The 23,736-nt window shown below is 31.9% G+C and overlaps 1 protein-coding gene across 2 annotated transcripts in view; it reads right to left on the bottom strand.

Moving 5' to 3' along the window:
- The window catches only part of plxna1a (plexin A1a), a 423,762-nt gene that overhangs the window by 108,084 nt on the left and 291,942 nt on the right, over nucleotides 1–23,736 (bottom strand). For both annotated transcript variants that reach the window (XM_087307529.1, XM_087307530.1), the window contains exons 11-12: nucleotides 10,114–10,210; nucleotides 3,505–3,695 (exon numbers count right to left, since the gene is read on the bottom strand). In XM_087307529.1, coding sequence (XP_087163655.1) covers nucleotides 3,505–3,695; nucleotides 10,114–10,210 — 288 coding nt within the window. The remainder of the gene's footprint in view (nucleotides 1–3,504; nucleotides 3,696–10,113; nucleotides 10,211–23,736) is intronic.

Below are 23,736 nucleotides of genomic sequence, written 5' to 3'. Positions count from 1 at the left end.
GGTATATTACAGTAAACATATATGTCCCTCCAAGATTTTGTGTAAAAAACAATCAGATTTTTTGCGACTAAAATAATACTGTAATATGGTGAGTTTTTGCAAACTTTGAAGCAAATTTTGACGCATTTCTTTTATTGTTTTGCTGTGAAAATATACACATATGTACAAAACTTAATTCTTTATTATCTTTTTTCAGTGTAAAACTATGCAGATGTCGCTCTGTGTCTTGGCAGGAATTTGAACAGTGTCCCGACTGTCTAAAATATGTGTGAAATCTGCAGCAATTTGAAATAAATGTGATATTTGCTTGATTTTATTATTAAAAAAAGTACATTTTGGACAGTGGAATTGCAAAATCCTGGAAGTTCAGATATATTACATATTTATATTATGAGGGTAATTCAGTGACGGCCTATAAATACGCGGATGAGTCCATGTTTTTAATCTCAGCAGTTATCTGGAAATAACAAGATAATTAAGACTAAAATGCTAGGTCAATAATCTTTAGGAGCTAATTTTGGCTTCAAAATTACCACGGCAAAGACATTGCTAAAATGCATATGACCAAAAAATAAATATAGTTTGTAAATATATATTAACAACTATATATAAGTTTGTAAAACAGATTTTGAGTCGAAGAATCACTTTGCAGCAGTGTTTAACAATTTTTATGACTAAAAAGTTTCTACCGACAAAAACTAGACAAAAACTAAATAAAAATTAAGTGATGATGACTACAACTATAATAAAAATATACTGACATTTTGGTAGACCAAAAAAAAGCCATGAGAATGTGATTGGGGGACATGTTTTGGAAAATATTCAATCAGAATTAATCTTGCTGTTTGATGCATAAGGCACACACACATTTGAATAGTAACTGATCCACAGTAAACGCGAGAAGCAATTACGTCAACGTAAGAGTAGATTTAGTTGACTAAAACTAGACTAAAACTAAAATGATTCAGAAGACTAAAATATGACTACAATGAAATTTTAGTCAAAATACTAAGACTTAAACTAAATCAAAATTTGCTGTCAAAATTAGCATTGCTTCAGCCATGAAAAAGTTAGTACCTCTGATCTTTTTTCAGAATCTGAGGAAAATTATCCACTGTTGTGCTCAAGGTGTTTATTAAAGTCCTGCAAATTGATATACAAGCTAAAAACACTTTAATATCATTAGATTTTTAACCATAATATTTTAATTTTATATTCTTAATATATAAACTTTTCCAGGTATGGGTTGCAGCTTGCATGTGCTCGATAAGTTGGCGGTTCATTCCGCTGTGACTCCAGATTAATAAAGGGACTAAGTCGAAAAGAAAATGAATGAATTTTTAATATATAAACATGACGGCATCATTCATTTTTCATTTTTAGCTGGTCAGGGACGAGTCAAGGAATGTGACATCTGGCTAAAAGTGGGAATGAGACAAGAATGAGAATAATGTTATGTTTGGTCGCATACAATTGCGTCTTGTGTCCAAAAAGCATTTAATCTAATCTGAGGACTACAGTGAAGAAAAAAACTTAAGAGTTGCTTAAATGTGGTCATGCGACACTCAAAAAAAAGGCTTTTGCTGCTTGTTCAAACTACTTATTTAATTGAGTTGAAACAACACAATTCTTATGTTTTTTGGGGGGACAACTTAATTGTTTTATGTTCAATCTACTTACATTTGTCAAAATGATTAAGCTAACTTAAACAATTTGTGTTGGGACAACATGAAGGAATTGTGTGGAACTCAGCAGTGAAAGCGAGCATACCACTGAATCCATGCGACCAGAAAACAAGCATACGTCGCTCCGTTTCTTTGTCTGCACCTCTTCCTTTTCCGCTTCTTCTTCATTCAAGCTTTTCAGCTCTGGTTATATAGCGATAAGTAAGCAGAGAGACAGGCATGAGCTAACGGATTAGCAACTGTGCCACTGGCAATTACCCAGTATCAGGGGCTAATCTTACTGAGCGCCGCCGCTGTCTCCGCGACTGCCAGCTGCCAGCACTGGCACACCGCAGTATATTAGCATCAATCCACCGCTGCACGGCAATAAAAGCACAGCCAGAGATTTGTTTGGCAGGGCCACTGTGAAAAACGCAAGATGGTGGTTTATTTATTTTTTTTGTTTGTTTGTTTGTTCGTTTTTTTTTTTTTCTTACAATAAGTGTGTCAGTGTTATAGAAAATGAGAATGGTTAGCATGCAGAATGTAAACGTATGTTTGGATGGAATATATTTTATTTTATGACGAGGGATAAAACATGAAAATCGCTTCAATTAAACTGATAAGCATTGTGTGTAGCATGGCGTTAAACTGGACACAGTGCACACTTATCCTTTTAAAGTATTAAGGTTATAATATTAAGCTTTACATTAGTTGAGACATTAAGAATTATTAAGATTATTAAGAATGCTTAACATAAATGAATTAAAAAAAAATAATGAAAAAATTTGGTTTACACTAAGGAACTTTTAAACTTTTAGTTTTGAAAGTGACAATAATGAGTTTTTTTTTAATAAATCAGCATATAATGATCATTTCTGAACACCACACAACACTAAAACCTGAAGTAATAATCATGAAAATTCAGCATTGAATATTGAATCTTAAAATAAATTGAACTTTTTATTATTACAATATGTGACAATATTACTGTTTTTATTGCATTTTGTATTGGTACGAGTAAGTTTACTCAAAACCATATATAAAAACTTTGTATGTTTTTGTATGTTTTATAATAATAATAATAATAATAATAATAATAATAATAATAATAATTATTATTATTATTATTATTATTATTATAATAATAAGTGTTTAGTTTATAAAAAATGTAATGGTTTTAAAAAAAAACTGCTTTTTTTCTAGCTGAAATTAAACAAATAAGACTTTCTATAGTTATATATATATATATATATATATATATATATATATATATATATATATATATATATATATATATATATATATATATATATATATATATAAATATATATATATTAACTTGCAAGTTTTCATTTACTTATTAATTTGCTTTCTTTGTTATTATTATATGCTATTATAATTATTTTGTTTTTCATTATAGTCTTTTTAGGGGGCATTATTTTTTGATCATAAATCACTAATGTGGTCAAATTCTAAATGTGGAAAATACCTTTAAGTTCAATCACTATTTTATATAACCGAATACTGATGCATCAAGGAAAAAACAAACAAAAACAACAACAAAAACCCTTAAGGGTCCTTCATACTGATGATACCCAAAAAACAAGCATTAATCAAAACCTATACATGTAAACAATTCCAATCCAAAGAACCCCACATCCATACAGAAAACCTTGACACTTCCCTGAAAACAAGACACAAAGAAACTCCACTCTGCACAAACAACACCTGTTAAAAGCTTACCCAAGATAAAAGTGTGTGTATGTGTGTGTGTTTGACAGTCTTGTAAATAGTGAATGTGATAACTGGTCTGTGTCAGAGCGGGAGCGAGTGTTACCTTGTTGATTTTAGGGTGAGCGCAGCGACTGTTTCCTGCGCTGGGGTTCATCCAGCTGCTCTCTGGAGGAGCACATTCCTGTCTGAGCGAGCACTTCTTCTCCTGAACACACCAGCCGCAGTCAAAGCGCGGGTCTGCTTTCAGACACATCCCGCAGCTGTCCCGCATGGCGAAACACTTGTACAGGTGCGCTGAGGAGAAACACAGGGGAAAAATAAATAAATGAGTGTGCAGAGCAGAGGACAAAACCTGTGACCGAGCAGCACATGAGAAGCTTTATTCATCTGTCATGTTGCCTGGCAACCGCAAACTGTCTACAGTTGAGCTAATGAACTCTATTACTGCACTCAACAAGTGTTTATTGTGATCATTAGGCTTAATAAATGAGAATTTTAATATCAGTGTCTTTTTATAATGATGTTGCTTTTATAATTGCTTTGCATAATTATGTTCACCAACAGTAATATGCATAAATAAACCCATATATATATATATATATATAAATATATATATAAATATATATATATATATATATATATATATATATATATATATATATATATATATATATATTTATATATATATATATATATATATATATATATATATATATATTTATATATATATATATATATATATATATATATATATATATATATATATATATATATATATATATATATATAAACATATTTTATTTATTTATTTATTTATTTTAACATATACATATAGACAGTAGCCCCTTTCACACATACAGACCTTTCCGGAAAATTACCGACAATTTTTCTGAAAGGTCTGTATGTGTGAACAGGCCTTTTTTAAAATACCGGTAAATTCGTTCCGGATAGAGAAAGTTGTAACATTACTGGTAATTTGCCAGAATGCTGCGCTGTGTGAACGCAGAAAGAAGATTGCCGGAAAAAGCGCGTGCACGTCTAGAATGCGCTGATGTGAGACGCATTCACGTTTGAGCGATTTATGAAAATATTTTTCCAGGCACATTTAGCTGCTAGATGTTTGTCAGATGTTTATATGTTCCTTCTTAATGCTAACTGTGTAAATAATTATTCTGACACTGGAATGCCCTGTCAGTAATGTCTAGTGGTTGTCAATAGGCTTTTTATAGTGTCTGCTATAATGTTAATGTTGTTTTTGGTGTTTACAGATGAATATGGTCACTGTGTGAAAACACAGTACAGTTAAGATCTTATTGCCACATTAGATCGTTATGATTACATAATATATGCCTTCAGTGATCTCCTGTATATAGATCCCAAAAAATAACACAACTGGAATCACTACCGCAGTCGCCATCTTCTGATCTCACAGGAGAAGCAGGAGATTGCGAGGACATACAGTATGATGACGTGTGCAGGTGCTGCAGTGCAGTCCCAATTCTTAGGGGTAAATTTTGAAGCCCTTCTTCTTAACCTTCAGTCGTAAGGAAAGGGGAAGGGGTAGGGGTATAAAATTAGAATTGGGATTGGGCCTTAATTGATAATAATCCTAACCTCAACCCAAACAGTCTACTTAATCTATTGAGAATAAGTTGGCATATAAATGCAATGTAACTTAAATTCAACAAAACGCGTTAAAGGGACCATCAAAATAAAGTGATACCAAAATGTCATTTAGAAGGTAATTTCAAGATTTTAAAATCAAAAATACTATGGTAATTACCCAGTAAGTTAAACAAACTACTTGAATCTAAACACCTAAACACCACTGGTTATTGCTTATAAACAGAAAGCACGTGGTCTACTACATTTTCAATCTAAAATGTCAAACTAGTTGCCCTTAACTGAAAACTTGCAGAAAGAAAGATTAAAATATAAAAGATGCATGAAACAAAGGCATCACCTCAGCTACAGCTAACAATTAGCAAATTACAGATGTTAAATTCCCATTGCGGAGAGAAAGATGGCAGATTTTGCAGGGCCCCTGGAGCTTCAGGGGCCCAAGTGAATGCTGTTGCGTCTCTGACTGCTGGCGGACTTCAAAAGAGATGCGTAACCATCCGTCTCAGCCTCATGCTAATCTGATTAGCCACGGCTAAGCTTAAAAGTAGCGCTGCGCTAATTAAACTGAACCAAATGAATGATTTAATTACATTAACATTTCCACTTTACAGCGGGGCAAAGCTGGGCTTTTTCTCTGGCAGCGTGGTGAAGATAAACGCTATAAAGTTAATGCTGAGAAAGACAGAGAGAGAGAAAGAGAGAGAGAGGGAGAGAGAGAGAGAGAGAGAGAGAGAGAGAAATATAGTGCAGAAATATCTTAGCACCTTTGCATGAAACAAATTAGTTTGACTATAGAATTTATGTTTTCAAAAAGTATATTCTGAATTAAAAGTTTAGCAAAAAATAACATGCAACAAATTTATCAATTTATCAACAAGTACATTTATATAACTGCATAAAAATAGATTTATGATCGGACAAATCAGAATTTTTTTGTACACCTATATTCAAAATGTTTAGGCCGGTAATACACAACAGTACAACAGTATTTATTTATTAATATTATTGTTTTTTTAATTTTATAATATTAACAAAACATACAAATAAAGGAATAAATAAATAATAATGACAGCAGTTTATATATATATATATATATATATATATATATATATATATATATATATATATATATATATATATATATATATACATACATATATTTGTTGTATTTAATTTTAACTTTATAATGATAATAAAAATAAATAATAATTATAATAAAAAAATAATAATAATTATTTTTTATTTTAATTTTTTAAAAACATAATAATACATAAATAATAATAATAATAATAATAATAATAATTACAGTTTTTATTTTACTATTTTAAGACAATTTATTTTTACACTAATAATAAAAAAATAATTAATACATAAAAATGATAATAATAATAATAATAGGTTTTTATTTTATTATTATCAGTATTCTATTAACTTGTTCTATCACTTTTATTGTATTTTATTTTATAACAATAATAAAAAAATTTAAAAGTACAAATCAATAAATAAATAATAATAATAATAATAATGACCACAGTTTTAATTTTATTATTTGTATTGTATTTAATTTCAATTTTATAATAATAATAATACCAAATAAATAATAAAAAATAAATAAAAATAGTAACAACAACAGTTTTGATAATATTATTTTATTTCATTTAATAATAATAATAATAATAATAATAATAATAATAATAACCAAAAAGAATGTTATTATGTAGGTCTTTAAATAGTAATAACAGTTTTATTTAACTTTTTTATTGCATTATTTACATGTTTAATTACTTATTTTTTAGTATTGTAAGTATTATTATTATTATTATTATTATTAGTAGTAGTAGTAGTAGTAGTAGTAGTAGTAGTAGTAGTATCATTATTATTATATAATATAATCTATAATATAATATATTATGATATAATATATATCACTATATTATTATATTTTATACAGAAATATTTTGTAACAAATATATTTACTGTCATTTTTATTCATTTATTCATTTTAGTATTTTCAAACAAACTATTATTAAACCACACTTAATGACCCAAACCGTGAGTGCAAATTAAAAACAATAAAAAGAACTTAAGAAAATAATTATTGTCTTTTCTGTCAACTAACCAAGACAACATCTTAATGTTACCAAAACACAGTATCTGAACGTGTCTCTGTGATTTCCCACCTTCTCCATCCTGTACCATTTTTCAGATGTTGCCGACAGCGACGAGATGAGAAAAATAAGGCGGCAAAAAGTGCAGCGCGTTACATCACTCAATGTGCTGCGAGAGCTTGATCTGGCCCAGGTGTGCTGCTCTATTGGATCACCCTCCAGAGTCACCATTCACTCACAACTCTCTCTAAACAGCTCTTTACAGGCCCTGACACTTGAAATATTAGTAACAAATGGACCAGGACTCGATCCAGTATCACCAAAAGCGCTCATTCCAAATTATTTGGAGAGTCAGTCTGAGAAGCAAACTTTCTAACCAGATGTTCTTTTTATTCATTTTGAATACCGTGTTTTTGTATTGTATTGCAGAGATGTGCTGAGGAATTACCAGATGAGCTGGACTGAAAGAAGCAAGGCATAAATCAGCCTTAATTCATCCTTACAGATACCCTGGATCTGACAAAAAAGTGACTATAGGCTTTTTAAGTTGTGAAATTTATGACCTTGTATTATAAAATCAGTTATAAACAGGGCTTGACAATATTATTATTTTTTTTTATCACCAGCCACTGTGGCTAGTTGTTTTCCAACATTACTAGCCACTCGCCATTTTCACTAGCCATAATTTTGTTGTTAGGAAAATATATTTTATATGCATAAATATGACATGTCATGCAAAAATTACTTGATTTAAATTAGATATTGTACTATGTCCACATGAGTCCTCATTCCTTTCACTTTTTGTGTATTGTGTATGAGCTTGCTCAGTGGGTTGTGGTTTTATAGTGTCACATTAAAATTAGTTTTTATTTCACATGACTTTCCAGGGCTCACAATTAAGGACTTACCAAATGTATACTGAAATAAATAATAAATAAATCAAAAATAAATAAATAATTATTTCTTAGACTCAAATGTTAAATAACGTGTCAACACAAGCAACATATAGCAAAATATAGCTGTATACTATACTTTTTATTTAAAAAAAAAAAATAGACATTTAAAAAATAACTATTGCCATGCTTTTAAAATATGCACAGTAATCTGTCCTGGCTAAAGTTCCCAGATCACCAGCTAACTACACATGAATGGGGAGTTAATCTCCTATTAAAGCAATGTTATTGTAAAAAAATTATAACTAAACCATACTAACAAAAATAACTGTAAGCAAAAGCAAGCAGGTGAAAAAACTGCATGTGTGATAAAGAAAGGATGATCACGTGCACTTAATATCTGATCAAAGAATGGTCAAAGCAAAAGCAACCGGTGCTGCTTACAAAAAGACAAACCTGGAGCTCCTGAAAGCAGCAAGACTGGGGGTGCAGGAGCATAACATTTTGTCTAGTCTATTTAAAGGAGAACTGATCTCACAAGTTGCGTATTTGTATGCACGGTTGCTTCACGCAAGGAAACAGTAGATCACAAAAGCTGTAAGCGCGAGTGATCATCCTCTCATTTGTTATCCGCCTGCTTTCTATAGCTTGTGCAAGCACAATTTGCACGACCACGGCCCGGCACATGGTCTAAAAGGGTTGAGCTTATTCTCTTAATGATTTATGAGTGTATTTTGAGCATAACATGCATTAAACCAATCAGTCTCATCTCCAATTCTCTTTAAGAGTCAGTTGCGTTGAACCATGGTGCATTTGTTGTTTACATGGCGGACTTTGCAAGTGGAAAAACTGCATGCTTCACTAGCGAGAAAACAGTTAAACAGACCATCTGCAGCGCAAGGATAAAGAATAAGCCTCTTCCAATCAGCCTCTTTTTCTTTACTTAACTTTTACTCTTCAACGTTCATGGATAAGGAAACTGTGTTGTAAGCACTCAACTAAAGACATCCATTAGCCTACATATTTAATTTTATTTGTTAAGCGCAAAGATTTAATCCAAAACTATTTCTAAATTCAGTTCTAATTTCCAGCAAATTAATAAGTGAATAATAATAACGAAATGTGGTTATAAAACCACATCCAAAGTATCCCTGTCCTGTTCTTTTGCCTCATATGGTGATGTAGATGCCTCCGAAACTCCACAGGTGGACAAATTTAAACTTGCTTTATTAAAACAAATATAAATATGTACATAAATAATAATACTACACTTTGTCATGAATAAGCTAAAAAAAGGATTAACATTTTAATCCTTTTTTTATATGTAAAGATATTTGTGTAATGCTGTACATCCTGTGTGTATTATGAAATGTGTAAACATTTGGATCCACATAGGCGAAAGCCAGCTTTAGACCAGCTTTTTTTGGTCAATGGCGCGCTCTATTTTATTTTCTCATAATAGCAAGGCGCCAACAAAGTCCACAAAGTAGTGCAAATGGATTAGCTATTTAAACAATGAGGCGCACAGCATTAAATTTAGAGTTGCGCTGGTCTGAAAATAGCAACAACTGGTGCCATACAGGTTTTGCGCCTTATTGCGCCAGGTGTATGATAGTGCCCTAAAGGACATTCTGTGAAAAATGCCTTGCTCTGTTAAACATCACTTTGGAAAAATTTGAAAAAACTAATTCAAAGGAGGTCTAATAATTCTGACTTCAACTCTATACTTTGTTAGGATATGACAATATTAAGCCGAGATACGACTATTTGAAAATCTGTAATCTGAGGGTTCAAACAAATCAAAAAACTGCAAAAATCAGCTTTGAAATGTAAAACTTTAGTTGTTAGAAATGCACATCTATATCTAACATAATTTGAAAGATTATAATATATACACAGTGATCAAACACATGAACGATATGCATTTGTTAATATGTTTAGCTTAACACACTGTGAGAGTATATTAGTGCCATTTGTTGTTCGCTTTTGCCATCTGATACAGCTTTCGGACCCAGACACTGTGACGGGTGAAGTCAGACTTAACAAGCGGATGGAGGAATGGATGTGTCAGACTGAGGCGAGATTTACCTTGGATATTGTAGGGGTTGTCAATGACGAAATCTCCATTCCACACAACGGAGAGGTCCACAGGCAGGTCGCTGATGTCATTTCCTTCATAGTCATACTGGAGAGAAAGAGAGAGAGAGAGAGAGAAAAAAAAGACAAATATGACTCAATCCTGATGTAACTGAATTTAGCTCCTAAAAAAAATAGTCACAAAATATCAACAGGAAAGTTTAGTTTCTTCAACAACTTTCAATTAATGTAAGCACTGCAAAATGTATAAGTGCCGCTTATACAAACATTCTTTTTTTGTATCTAGTATTATTCAGAGATGTTTAATTCACACTTTTTCCAGTAATCACCATTAATTTCTGTCCCTAAAGTGTGTCTATCCACCAAAAACACAAAAAAGGCACAAAATATAAGTAGCATGACACTGTGCGACCAAAAAACACATCATTTTCAGATTGATTACTCCCACTTTTCATCATCACTTATCTGTCCTCTATCGACAGTGTTTATACACCGAAAAGACAAAAAGAGGGCTCAAAATACCGAAATGTGGGAGAAATGAGTTTGAATTAGGCTCTCGACATTTCTCGATCCTATTAGGCTATCGCTTTCTCTCTCTCTATTGTGCTACTGACATCAAAAAAGACAAAAATAGTCCAAAATAACACACAAACACACAAACACAAACACAAACACACACACACACACACACACACACACACACACACACACACACACACACACACACACACACACACACACACAAATTGTTGGAAACATTCAGGTTATGGAGGTTGTGCAGGAAATGAAAGTTTAAATCTGGCTTGCAACATTTTTGCTGTCTATCTCACCTCCTGTCCTTGTACTGCAGTGCAAAAAAAATCTGTTCAAAAGTCCAAATGTGCTACAATAAGATGTGTTTTGGTGCTTATGTGGGAAATATGCCTTTGAATTGTGCATCGATTATTTCTATTTCAAGCCTAATGGCATGCCTCCTTGCTACCAAAAACAGAGAGAGAGAGAGAGTGCAATTTTGGATGTTCTTGATCTTGAAAATAAACTAGCTAGCAAACGGTTTGAAAATAAAAGTCAGATCTGTGACTCAGTGAAAACAACATCCGTTATGTACTTTTAATAATGTTAAATAGGGTAAACACACACACACACACACACACACACACACACACACACACACACACACACACACACACACACACACACACACACATATATTAGATTATAGCCCGTTCCATTTGTTTGGGAGGACAGTGGTTGGTATTGAAATGAGTAGCTGGTATTTAAATGTTTCTGTTGTGACATTGTGTTTGGTGCAGACAGCCAAATTACTTATCAATGGAATCTTGTTGTGTCGTGTGTTATTAGGACACTTTTCAATACTGTTTAATGCAATTTCAAAAAGTTACATGTGGGAAATATCATTTTGAATTAGAGTTTTATTTTTAGTTTAATAATTCCAATTTATTGTCATTATTTCCATGACTAAACACACACACACACACACAAAATATTTTAAATTAGCAAAAGTATTGCTGAAGACAACAGCACTGTTTGGAATCCTGCCAGAATATGCTGAATCAAATTCATCACAGACTGATACTAGAGCCTTAGCAACTTTACTGACAAGATGACTTATTCTTACACTGTAAAACCCAATAACTTAAGGTAACTCAAACCATTTAAGTTCAAAAACTAATGAGTAGAATTAAAGATTTTTTTAAAGAGGCACTTATAACTTTATTGTTTTTTAATTTTATTTAATTTTATTTTTTATTTTATTTATATATTTTTTTCATATTGTTTGTTTATTATTATTTTTATGTTATCTTACAGCATGTTTGCATCACTGTAAAACCCAAAATGTTAAGGTAACTCAAACAATTTGAGAAAACCGATTGCAACAAACCATTTAAGTTCAAAAACAAATCCTATTGAGTACTGTCTATTTAATCCATTTGAGTACATGAAGCAATTTGAGCACAGTAAAACCCTATAAATGAAGAGAACTCGAACCAACTGAGTACTGTAAAACCCAATAAGTTAAGGCAACTCAAACCATTTGAGGAAATCGATTGCTACAAACCATTTGAGTTAAAAAAAAAAACCTAAACAATATGAGTACTTTTAACTTGCTTACTTTAAGTTGAAGTAATGAGGTATTTAATTAACTCATTATCTTCAACACTGAGTTCAAAACTCTTTTCAACTGAGTAGAATTAACTTTCAGTCAATTTTGAGTTAACTACGCTCATTTCATTTAATAAAGTTGACTGTTGAGTTTTACAGTGTGTACATATGTGATAATTTACCTTATTATTTATATACTAGTTTAGTGTATAATTGTTTTTTTTTCTGATAATTTCTTGTTTGGTGACTTGTATCAGTGCATGATTTTTTTGGCATGTTTATATACCTATATGTAACAATATTATGTATATTTTATTTATGTATGTATTTTCTGTCTGACCTAAACTAATGAAGCTATGTGTATATATCTGATTGGCTGATAGCCATGCGATATTCTGCAATAACAGCGCTCCAACCGACTCTTCATTAGCGACAAGCAGAGGACACTACAGGATGTTGACAGAGACCACAGAGTAAGTCCTTAGAGGGAGAAAAACTCAGCGATTTTCCAACATAACTACAGCTACAACAACTACAGCTAAACAAATCATTATGAATCAGGTTAATGACATTCTAAGTCAATCTCTCTGTTTTGTATTGTGTACTGCTGTATACCACATAAACTGGTAATGTTTGCTTTGATTTGGCTTTTTTTGCGTTATTTATTGTCATATCCCAATTTCAACAGAGAAATATCTGTAGACTGATGGCATTTCAGCCATATAATCCTAAAATGTGAACAAGAATTACCTGTTTAATCATCACTTTAGATATTAAGCTAGAGAATCATTCAAATACTAGATCTACGGTGACAACTGTGAAGTAGCAATGGTTTCTGCTGTTCTGAACGTAGCTGCAGTTGTGAATGAATGGTGGAAGAAAGTAGTTCCTTGTACACAAGGGTTTTTGAGACTCCCTGTGTTTGATTTTCTTTTTTATATACACAATTATGTCATCAAATTGTTGTATAAACGCAATATTGCACTTGTAGCAGTGAAATATGGCTGTACTGGTCAATGGTGGGACACTAAGGCACTTGACCTGCGCCCTCAAGCCAACACACGCTACTTATCAGTGCCGATATACAGCCATGTTGCACTTCTACTCATGTGATATTGCTCATATATATCGCTCAAGACTGAACTGAGAGTTTAAATTTGTCTTGCAACATATTTTGATCCCCATCAAAACCCCTTATCCAGTCTAAATCATAGAAGAAACATAAAGCTACTAAAAAGATCACTAATCTATACACAATCTGTCAGTAAGTCACAAAAAAGGCACAAAAACAACACGAAAAGCGCTCTTGAACCCAATCGTATTTCTTTACCCACTACCACAACCCCCAAAATAAAGCAAATCCCCACAACCCAAGACAAAACAACCAACAAATCTATAGCGCAGATTTGTTTAAGTATGCATCTCTCCTATTGGACCATATTGTTGTGTATTGCATCAGTGGTTTTACTTCACTGATCCTAACATGCAAACCGGGGGCCGACGGGATGAAGAAGAGCTAAGAAAAACACAAGCGAACCCTGCTGAAATGGCAGCCAATGAATGAAACATGCCGGCTTATCTCGCTCCATGTAAATCTTGCCATTTAAGTGTGCATCCTTGAGAGAGACAGAAGAAAAGAGAGTGAGACGAAGGGCGCAGCGGAGTGAGACGGACGAGTCGGGATTCTCATCACGCAATTGTGTGAGTGTCAAATCAATACGAAAGGAGGTGAAAACACTCCAGCCTGACAGGAGCCTCGCTTCTACGGCCACTCTCATTCCCGAGCACTGATAAACAGCGGCAGACATCCAGCACACTTATCCAGCTTCTCTCTACACCCCATGATGCTTTGCATCAAATATGGGAGTAACGTAGTTTAAACAATCAGTGAAATAAAAAAAAGGATGATGAGGTGTCATTTAAAGGGATAGTTCAAGCAACTAGTTTTTTCCATTAAAATATCTTTTTTCGTTTCAAACAGACGAAAGAAACTTCAAATAAAAGTTAACGGTCCTGTTTGTATTTAATTAAGATGAATTTTTAGATGTAGAATGAGTATGTTAGTCATAAGGTTACCTAGCACGTAAGCATGTATTGTGCTCTAGAACGAGGGTTAATGAAAGTATTGACTTTGGTACCAATCGGTAATACAATTTTAAAAATGCACATTTCCAACATTTAAATGCTCTTAAGCACATTCTGATTGGCCATTGTGTTCACATGCTCAACAGAAATGACTGCGATTGGCCATGATAGTCATCAGTTCACCTCTCCTAGCCAAGTGCAAACACAGATAAAAAAAAACACATAAAGTTGGGTCTATCAGCTGGTCTGTCTATGAGCTGATACACATTTAGTTATTTTGTTCTAGTTTTAGAAACCTTGAATCCTATAAAGGAAATATTAATTCTAAAGAGAAATATGTAAGGCGATGCAGTGGCGCAGTAGGTAGTGCTGTCACCTCACAGCAAGAAGGTCGCTGGTTCGAGCCTCGGCTGGGTCAGTTGGCATTTCTGTGTAGAGTTTGCATGTTCTCCCTGCGTTCGCATGGGTTTCCTCCTGGTGCTCCGTTTTCCCCCACAGTAAAAGACATGCGGTACAGGTGAATTGGGTAGGCTAAATTGTCTGTAGTGTATGAGTATAAATGAGTGTGTATTGATGCTTTGTAGAGATGGGTTGCAGCTGGAAGGGCATTCGCTTCGTAAAAACATGTGCTGGATAAGTTGGCGGTTCATTCCGCTGTGACGACTCCGGATTGATAAAGGAACTAAGCTGAAAAGAAAATTAATGAATGAGATATATGTAAGGGATGTACTCATTTATGCTAGGCATTGTATATGTATATTGAATATTGCTGTACAGTACAGAGTACAAAGAGAAAATTATTTAGAAAAACAAGATGCGGTAAATTCTACAGATATACTTTACAATATGCTAATGCCACATTTAAATACCAAACATTGTTTCAGTTATTATTATTATTATTTTTAATTTAAATATTTTCCCAAATATTTAAAAGGAACTTCCCAAAGTTAAAATGGAATGGCCAAAAATATAAATAAAACTCCCCAAAATCTAAATGAAACTTTCCAAAATCTAAATGTAAATGGAATTTCCAAATTCTAAACAGAACCTCTTTCCAAATTATAAATGGAACTTTCCAAATTATAAATTAACCTTCCCAAATTATAAATGGAACTCCCCAAAATCTAAATGGAACTTTTCAAATTCTAAACAGAACTCATTTCCAGATTCTGAATGAAACTTCTCTTCAGATTCTAAATGGAACTTCCAAAAATTTAGAAAAACAAAACACGGTCAACACTACAGATATACTTTTTATACTAACGTCACATTCAAAGACGAAACATTGTTTTATTTTTTCTAAATGGAACCTCCTAAAATCTAAACAGAACTTTCGAAATTCTAAATGGAACTTACCAAAAATGCAACCTCCCAAAATCTACATGTAAATGGAACTCCCCTAAATCTAAATGAAACTCCCCAAAATCTAAACAGAACTTCAAAATTCTAAATGAAACTCCCCAAAATCTAAATGGAAGTTCCCAAAATGGAACCTCCCAAAATCTACATGTAAATGGAACTCCCCTAAATCTAAATGAAACTTCCCAAATTCTAAATCAAACTCCCAATAATATATATGGAACTTTTCAAAATTGAAATGGAATGTCTTTCCAAAATCTAAAGGGAACCTTTTTCTAAATTCTAAATGGAACTTACCAAATATCTAAATGGAACTTTCCAAATTCTAAACGAAACTTCACAAAATCTAAATTAAACTTTCCAAAATCCCAAAAAGGTGCAACTTATAATTTAAACCCAGTCATTGCATGTGAAAGAAAGGTGGGTAGTCTCGAAAAGTAAAGCTAATGACTCAGAACCAACCAGCGTGCAGAGAAAAATGTGATTTGTCTGGCTGTTTCTGGATGAAGAGAGGGGTCGCACCGAAATAAGGAAGCCAGATGGAAATAAGGCAAAATAGAGAGAGGGCATGAGGGAGAGCTCAAAAATCTAAATTACAGAGTGGAAGTCATTCATTTACACATGAAACAAGTGGCAGAGTTTAGGCGTGAAGCACGTCGCTTGAATGTAAGTGAAATTGGCATTTCCAATTTGCTTTCTGACACATCTCATTTGGTGTCGATTGTCTCCAACATATACACACACGTGTGGAAATACACATATACACACACATATAATAGCTGACCAATGAGGCTGAGGTTTACTTTTTACAGTTCACCTGAACATACAAAATACAGGTCAAACCTTTCTTTATTTCTTGGATTAATTAATTAATTAATTTATTTATTAAAGCTTTACATATTATTTAAAGGCTCTTTATGGATTTATTTATTTATTTACTTATTTATGTGTGGTATTATTTTGACAGTGATCTTAAAAAACAAATTAGTAGTTCTCAGTTTTTTACTTTGCTCTCATTTCTGTTTTTAGTATTGTTTATATAGTATTATATTATTTATTGTATTATTTAGAATGTTTTATTTTATATTAAACAAGTCAGCATTTTAATCAAAATAAAACTCAATTTTATATAAGTTTTTTTCAGTTTAGTTAGCTCTTTTAATAGTTATATTGTTGAAATATTATTTTAAAAAACGATTAACAATTATATTTTTAATGAAATTAGCCATATTTGTAGTCTGATTTTTCATGTTACTTGGAGCCAAAAGGTGTGACTGTCGCACCTAATTGCCAGAAAAAAGTGTGATTAATTGCAATTATAAAATAGTACTGTATTGCTAAGTAAAAACCTTAAAATATTACAAATACTAAAAATAATCTATAGTGATATTGTGGTTTATCTGGTTTAACATGTTTATTTGGGCATCACCTGCTAAAACTAGCAGAGTAAACCATCAGACTAAATAAATTCAACCAAAACTCTATTTACTGCACTGATTTTTCCAAAAAGTAGACGTATTAAGTCCATTTAATCCATACATTTATGCACACCAAGACTCTTTAATTGCATGACACAAATTACATTAATGATGCAGTTTTGCATGGTTCAGCAATTTGCGTTATTTGCATTAAATTATTTTAACGTGTGAAAGATTTTGAATTAACCGCATGTGTAAACACTGACTTCGCAATTACACACGCTGTGCTGTTCATCCTTACAACAAAATCATAAACAATAAAATCCCTTGTTTAAATCACATCTCTCATCCATTGTATCGGTTTGCTTTAATACATCATTTGTAAATCTAACACTACCTGACAAAGTCTTGTTGCTTATCTAAGTTTTAGGAACAACAAATAATAACTTAAATCCCAGTAGATCATTCGGTTTCAGAAGTGACTTATATGAAAGGCAAAGGCCTCTAGATTACGCTCATTTTATCAAAATAAAATATGATCATGCCTTGATTTCTAATTATTTAATTAGGACAGTAAGATCTGACTTTGCTTAGACAAAAGTCTTGTTGCTGAACAGAAATAATGTCCAGTATCGAATATAAAGTCATGGTGCAGTGGAAAGAGAATTACTATTTTGTATGACTCCAATGAGCTTGTATGACTGCATCCATACATCTCTGCAATGACTTAGATAAATTATTAATAAAGACTTCTGGAATAGCAAAGAAAGCACTCTTGCAGGACTCCCAGAGTTCATCAAGATTCTTTGGATTCATCTTCAATGCCTCCTCCTTCATCTTACCCCAGCAAGCTCAATAGTATTAATTTCTGGTGACTGGGCTGGCCAATCCTGAAGCACCTTGACCTTCTTTGCTTTCAGTAACTTTAAGGTGGAGGCTGAAGTATGAGAAGGAGTGCTATCCTGCTAAAGAATTTGCCCTCTCCTGTGGTTTATAATGTAATGGGCAGCACAAATGTCTTGATGGCTGTTGATGTTGCCATCCACTCTGCAGATCTCTTGCATGCCCCAATACTGAATGTAACCCCAAACCATGATCTTTCCATTACTAAACTTGCCTGATTTCTGTGAAAATCTTGAGTCCATGCGGGTTCCAATAGGTTTTCTGCAGTATGTGTGATGATTGGGATGCAGTTCAACAGATGAATAATCAGAAAAAACTACCTTCTGCCACTTTTCCCAAATGATCAACTTAAAGTCAAGCTATTATATGTTGCTCTTAGAACTGCGATCAACGACAAGACTGTCAAAATGAAAAAAAAATGCACAAATATCCTAAAAAAAAAGTGTTTATTTCTCACCAGCATTTAGATCTTAAACTGGTCAATAAGTTGTTGAAAACAATTATATATATATATATATATATATATATATATATATATATATATATATATATATATATATATATATATATATATAAATAAAATCAATTGAACAATTAAAGAATATAGAGAAAAGCGACTTCAGAGCATTGGCTAACAAAACTAAAATACTACCTAACTACAAACAAAAAAGAAAACAAACATCTTTAGCATGTATAAACACTCTACCTACTTAACCAAACAAAAACATACAAAAGATGAAACATAAATTAAAAAAAAATAACAAATAAAAGAACAAATATTTATGATTTTTTATTTTTGTTTTCACATATTTTCCCCCTTACTTTGATGGTTAACGCAACAAAGCAGAAAAAATAAATAAATAAATACAGCAAACATGTGCTTTGTTCACCGAAGACATAAATCAGACTTTCTTCCTCAAATCTGATCTTTATGACTTCACCTGTCTGTCATGTTGCAAGTGATGAAATCAGCCGCGTTTGTTCTGACACTGCAGTCAATATCCGGTATATCCACATCGGTGTCTGCAGTACTGATTTAAGTGTCAGCACGACAGACTTACTTCTACTATAACTGAGTAGCTGTCACAGTGGAAAGCGGGGACGGAAAACTGAAAATTGCCTTTGCTCGTGTCCGTCATGACATCTCGCCATGATGAACTCACAACACGCATCAGACAGCATGAGCATCAGAGGAATTACTGCACTGCTGACACCTTCATCCATTCACCACCTCGGAAAGCACTCACTTGATTGCCTGTTTGCTATTGTCTTTTTACAAATAATAATAATAATAATACTATTAATAAATTCTAATGCACAAAAAAGCTTAAATTTCGTATTTAATTTAGATTTCTAATAAAAAAGTATTTTATTTATTTGAATTTACAATTCATTGACACTTTTCTTTTTCTTTTTTCATCTATTTTAATAGAAAAATAATACTAACATTAAAATAAAACAAACACAAAATAAATAAAACAAAATAAAAAAAAATAAAATAAAAATAAATAAAATAAAATAAAATAAAATAAAATAAAATAAAATAAAATAAAATAAAATATGGGGATCAGACATTATCTTCATTGGCACCAAAATTGTGAAATGCTCTACCCTCTGATATTTGCAATGCGGAATCCCTAAGTGTTTTTGAATGATCACATAACCTTTAAAATATTTCTTTGTTTTTATTACAATTGCTTTGTTTTGTTTTTTGTTTAGTCATTTATGCATGTATTTTTGTATGTATCTTTTACTTCTGTACATTTTTATGTATATAAAGTGCATTGAGATGCTTCTTAAAGGCGCTATATGAAATTAACTTGCAATAAAATGTAGAATTATTGAGGGAAAATAAAATTAAATTAAAAATAAAATTGTCCAACCACAATGCTTTGCCAAAACAAGCAATAATCAAGCAAACATGCAAGTAATACAATAAATAAAATACATGTTTCGCTTGCTAACAAAGATGAGGATTGTGATATCTGCAAACACTATTGGGCTTTTTTGTAAATTGTAAATTTGTTGTAGACTGAGTACTTTTTACAAATAAAAATAAAATTTTTACCTGCCAATAAATTTGCAAAAGTTTACTATCATTTTTTAATGAAAATAATTAAATTAAATTAAATTAAATTAAATTAAATTAAATTAAATTAAATTAAATTAAATTAAATTAAATTAAATAAAAAAACTGAAATTATATTAAAAAAACAGTTATAATAAATAAAATAAAATATTGAACTTGAAATAAATACAAGTAAAATACTGGTAAAATATTCTGTACTTAAAATATGCACTTGGAATATTATGTATTAATACTTGAAAAAGAATTAATATTTCCCAAGAGGGCAAATCATTTTGTCTTAAACTGTAAATGTGAATCTCTAAATGTGAAATTATGCGAATAAATCAATCAAAAGAATTTAATTGAACAACACAACAGCTTCAAGCTGGACATGTCAAAAAACATATATAATATAATAACAAAATCCTGATATATGTCTGTCAGAAATAAAAGAGTCTGAATGAAAGCGAAGGAGTCAGTTGACAACTCTCTGAAAGACACAAGGTCAAGGGCAAACCGCTGAACAGCCTCCGCTCAAGAGGCCTTTCTTCTGACAGCCGATCACTGGCAGCTCCTCTCAACGTTCCACTCTGATCAAACGCAAACCACAAATGACCTCTGCGCTCCCAAACACACATTCTTCCCTAAGCAGACATGTAAACCCCTCACACTCCTGCTGCCCACATCTCCTCACCAGCGTCCCAGATCCATTTAACTTTAAAGAGCCCTCCTACACAAGCGTCCCATCTTAACAACGGCCACCACTGTTCTCCGATGGCCGTCCAATAAACAGACATGATTTATTCATATCATCATTTACATGTCTTTGACATTACACTACGCTTTCACCTCAGTCAGACAAACGGCGTATTTAATGCTAATTGCAGAGGTCGCACCATGCAACTGAGGTCATGTGACCACAAAAAATGAGTGGTGACAACTAAAGGGTGCATTGTTCTTATGCAAGGGTCTACAGTGGTGGGATCAAGTCAAAATTTTTACTCAAGTACACTGTAAACAAAATTATTCCTGTTTTAAACAGTTTGAGTTGAATCAAGTGAACGTTTCTAGTCATCTCAACTTATATCAATCCAACTGACTAAAAATATTAAGTTAAACTTATCATAACTTAGAAATATTAGCTGTAATGACTATACACTGTAAACATCTCATGGTTCTACACAATTGATTGGTGTTGGGACAACATGAAGGAATAAAGTTTACATTTGTTACCAATTTAAGTATATTACACATAAAAATATTAAGTTGTCTCAAAACAAAGTCAAGTACTGTGTTGTTTATGCTCATTTTAAATTAGTAGTCTAAACAAACATCTTTTTTTGTGTATAAGTAAACTATAAAAACTGCAGGGTTCCACGCAATTCATTCATGTTGTCCCAACACACATCGATTAAGTTAACTTAACACATTTAAGTGAATTGAACATAATACATTTAAGTTGTCCCAAAAAAATCTCAAGAATCGTCTAAGGACATCGACATAGCCTCAGAAAACCTTTAACAGTAATCTCATTTTGCAAGCTATCTTCATGAAATTTAAAATATAAACATATGAAATACTTGGCTTTCAAGTCATATTTTTTCTAGGACATTACATTAATGTTTTCCTGTGTTTCTATATGGAAAACTAAAATAAAACACAATAAAAAAAATTTCCTCATAACTTCATAATGTATAACCTTTTATATTTTTTAACATATAACTTCTCCTTTTACCACAGTAAAGCTCAAAGTGTCTTCTTTCCAATGATGATAAATTTGTGTTTGTAGCTTACTGGAGCCAGGAACTGTTACTATTTAAATTTAGGTAGGTGTAAATCCCCAAAATTGAGTGCTGGCTAACAGGTTAAGCTCATTTTACGTAATTAGTTTAAACAAGCAACAAAAAAATAATTTTGTTAAATGTAAGATTGCTTATAGAAACAATTATTCTAGTAAATTAAAAGTAAAAACATTAATAATTAATTATTAAGTGAGAGTAATAAAATAAAGTCAGAAAATTATAGTTAAAAGTAAACTCCTAGTCTAATTAAAATTAAGGAAAAAAAGTTGATTTTCAGACTACATCGAGAGATGTATAAGTCATATATCTCCCTGCAAGTCTGTTTGTTCTGTTTATGCGATATAAACTGAGATTAAATGTAAACCAGCATGTTACAGTCTTATTATTAACATCAGAGACTCTGGCATGTTTAATGAAATCACACAGGGAAATACCGCACTGTATTGAAGACAGGGTTGTAGGGGTTTTCCAAATATGTGATTTTTGCAGTTTGTATAGCTGTCCTTCAATGTAAACTCCCTGGAAAGTTGTTAATCAAAGAGTTAATTATAAATAGAGATATTGTATCTTAAAAGAAAAAGTCAGCTCTGAAGCACCTTAATGATGTAACACTTTTCTAATTTAATCAGTTAAAAGATCTGAGAATAGTATAAATATACACTGTAAAATAAATGCTGGGTTCCACAGAATCGATTTGTGTTGGAACAACATGAAGGAATTTTTATTTTTTTTACAAAATCGAAGTGATTTGAACATAAAACAAATAAGCTGTCCCAAAAACCTTAATAATTGCATTGTTCCGCATCATTTAAACAAGAACTTTGAACAATCAACGCATTTTTGGAGTGTATCTAGCTGTAAGAAAAATAATTAATTTTTATAATTCTATAAGAATTCTTTACTTGGGGGCAAAATTGACGCAACTCCATACTTCACACAATAGATGAATTAATAAGAAGCATTTAAAATACATTATATTCCTTAATAATACTAGACAAATATTTATTTTATTATATTTAATATATATTTATTTATTTAATTAACAAATATAGATCACATTAAGTTTATTAGTTTAATTATGTTACAAGTCTGCAAATCCAAATGGATGGAAATTTTGAATACAATCAGAATAAGTTGAATCAATCAAACTTTTCTAGTCATCTCAACTCACATTAATCAAACTGACAAAAATATTAAGTTAAAGGAATTTAATTGGAACCTGATTATCTTATTAAAACAAGTTAAAGCAACATATAAGCAAATATATTTGTTGTCTTGACTTTTTTGTCAGGCCCAAATATATATTTTGAGTGTAATGTTAAAGCATATTTTGAGATAATTATTGTGTTATTATATAACTATAGTTATTATAATTTAAATAAAAAATGTGTATGTGTGTACTTATTAAATAGCTTATTTCTGAGAATTTAAACTTCTTTTGAAACATTTGGGATAGCGTAAGTACAAAAAATATATAACATAAGTTTTTTGTGGATATTTCAAAGACAAACTCATTCATATTGTTTTGTTTAGTAGTAGTTAAAAGAAAAAAAAATACTCTAAAATTACTAAATTAAATGTAACGCGTTACTACTCACATCTGAAGGTCACGTATGCAGTCTGTATATAAAATGTGGAAAACATTGGTCTGTGTTTAGTCGGAAGGGAGCTTGGGGAAAAGTGTGCGTCTACTTGAGACTGGATGAATAATAACGCTCATTATTCAGCCCGTGGTCATCGTGGAGACATGGCGGAGAGTAATTAATTGCTTGTGCAAGTGTGAGATCCCATGAGGCCAATGGAGGCCTCCAACACAAGGTGAGGAGAAACACACGCATGACCCAATTATGAATAA

Source organism: Danio rerio, chromosome 23, assembly GCF_052040795.2.
Source record: "Danio rerio strain M-AB ecotype USA chromosome 23, GRCz13ab, whole genome shotgun sequence".
NCBI lineage: Eukaryota > Metazoa > Chordata > Actinopteri > Cypriniformes > Danionidae > Danio > Danio rerio.
This window is presented reverse-complemented; position numbering and strand designations above follow the sequence as displayed.